Genomic DNA, 763 nt, shown 5'->3' with positions numbered 1-763 from the left:
GGTTCGGAAAGGGGTCTGTGGGGTGTACTGCTGGGCAGCAGAGCCTTGCACATGGCCCCATGTGTGGGGGCTGGCCTGTTCCCGAGGGTCCCCCACCTGGTCCCTGAGGGTCCCCCAGCTGTTCCCTGGGGGCTTCCCGTCGGTGGTGGGTTCTCTGTGCCTGTTGCCGCACCCCGGGCTCTGTCCCACACGAGGCAATGGATTCCCAGCAGCGTTTCTGCAGGAGTCCGGGGCGGCCGGGTGGGCTCACAAGTGCCTGTTTGGTGGGGCTGGGTCTGCGCGGCTCTGACCCCCCCCTCTCCCCACGCCAGTGTTCCCCGACACGAAGCCCTACGAGGCCGCGGAGCCCTTCGGGGCAACCCCTGGGAAGGTGGGGGCGGTGGGCCCAGGCGCCCCGTGGGAGAAGGGCAAAAGCAGCGAGGTCTCTGTCATGCTGACGGTGTCTGCAGCGGCCGCCAAGGTGAGCGAGGGGACAGGGGGGAGGCGAGACCCTTGGGTGGTGGCACCCAGGGCCCTGGACCCATCTTGTCCTCCTTTTCCCCAGAACCTCAACGGGGTGATGGTGGCCATGGCTGAGCTGCTGAGCGTGAAGATCCCCAGCTCCTACGAGGTGCTGTTCCCGGATGGCCCCATGCGAGCGGCCGTGGTTGAGGCCAAGAAGGTGGAGACAGACATGGCTGGTGAGCTGCTCCCCCATGTCCCCAGGTGGGGCTCCCCCGTGTCCCCCCAGCAGGCGTCCCGTGACGGGCTCTCTCTCTCGCAG

At 68.0% G+C, this 763-nt stretch overlaps 1 protein-coding gene across 1 annotated transcript in view; it reads left to right on the top strand.

Moving 5' to 3' along the window:
* LOC104123317 (histone-lysine N-methyltransferase 2D) overlaps nt 1-763 on the top strand; it is a gene marked incomplete at both ends in the record, with an annotated part of 8,046 nt that overhangs the window by 492 nt on the left and 6,791 nt on the right. The window contains 2 exons of the mRNA XM_035891162.1: nt 312-460; nt 545-680. Coding sequence (XP_035747055.1) covers nt 312-460; nt 545-680 — 285 coding nt within the window. The remainder of the gene's footprint in view (nt 1-311; nt 461-544; nt 681-763) is intronic.

The sequence above is a fragment of the Egretta garzetta genome, unplaced genomic scaffold (genome assembly GCF_000687185.1).
Source record: "Egretta garzetta isolate BGI_Z169 unplaced genomic scaffold, ASM68718v1 scaffold1713, whole genome shotgun sequence".
In the NCBI taxonomy this organism is placed as follows: Eukaryota; Metazoa; Chordata; class Aves; order Pelecaniformes; family Ardeidae; genus Egretta; species Egretta garzetta.
Note: the sequence above shows the minus strand (reverse complement) of the source record. Positions and strands in the feature narration are given on the sequence as shown.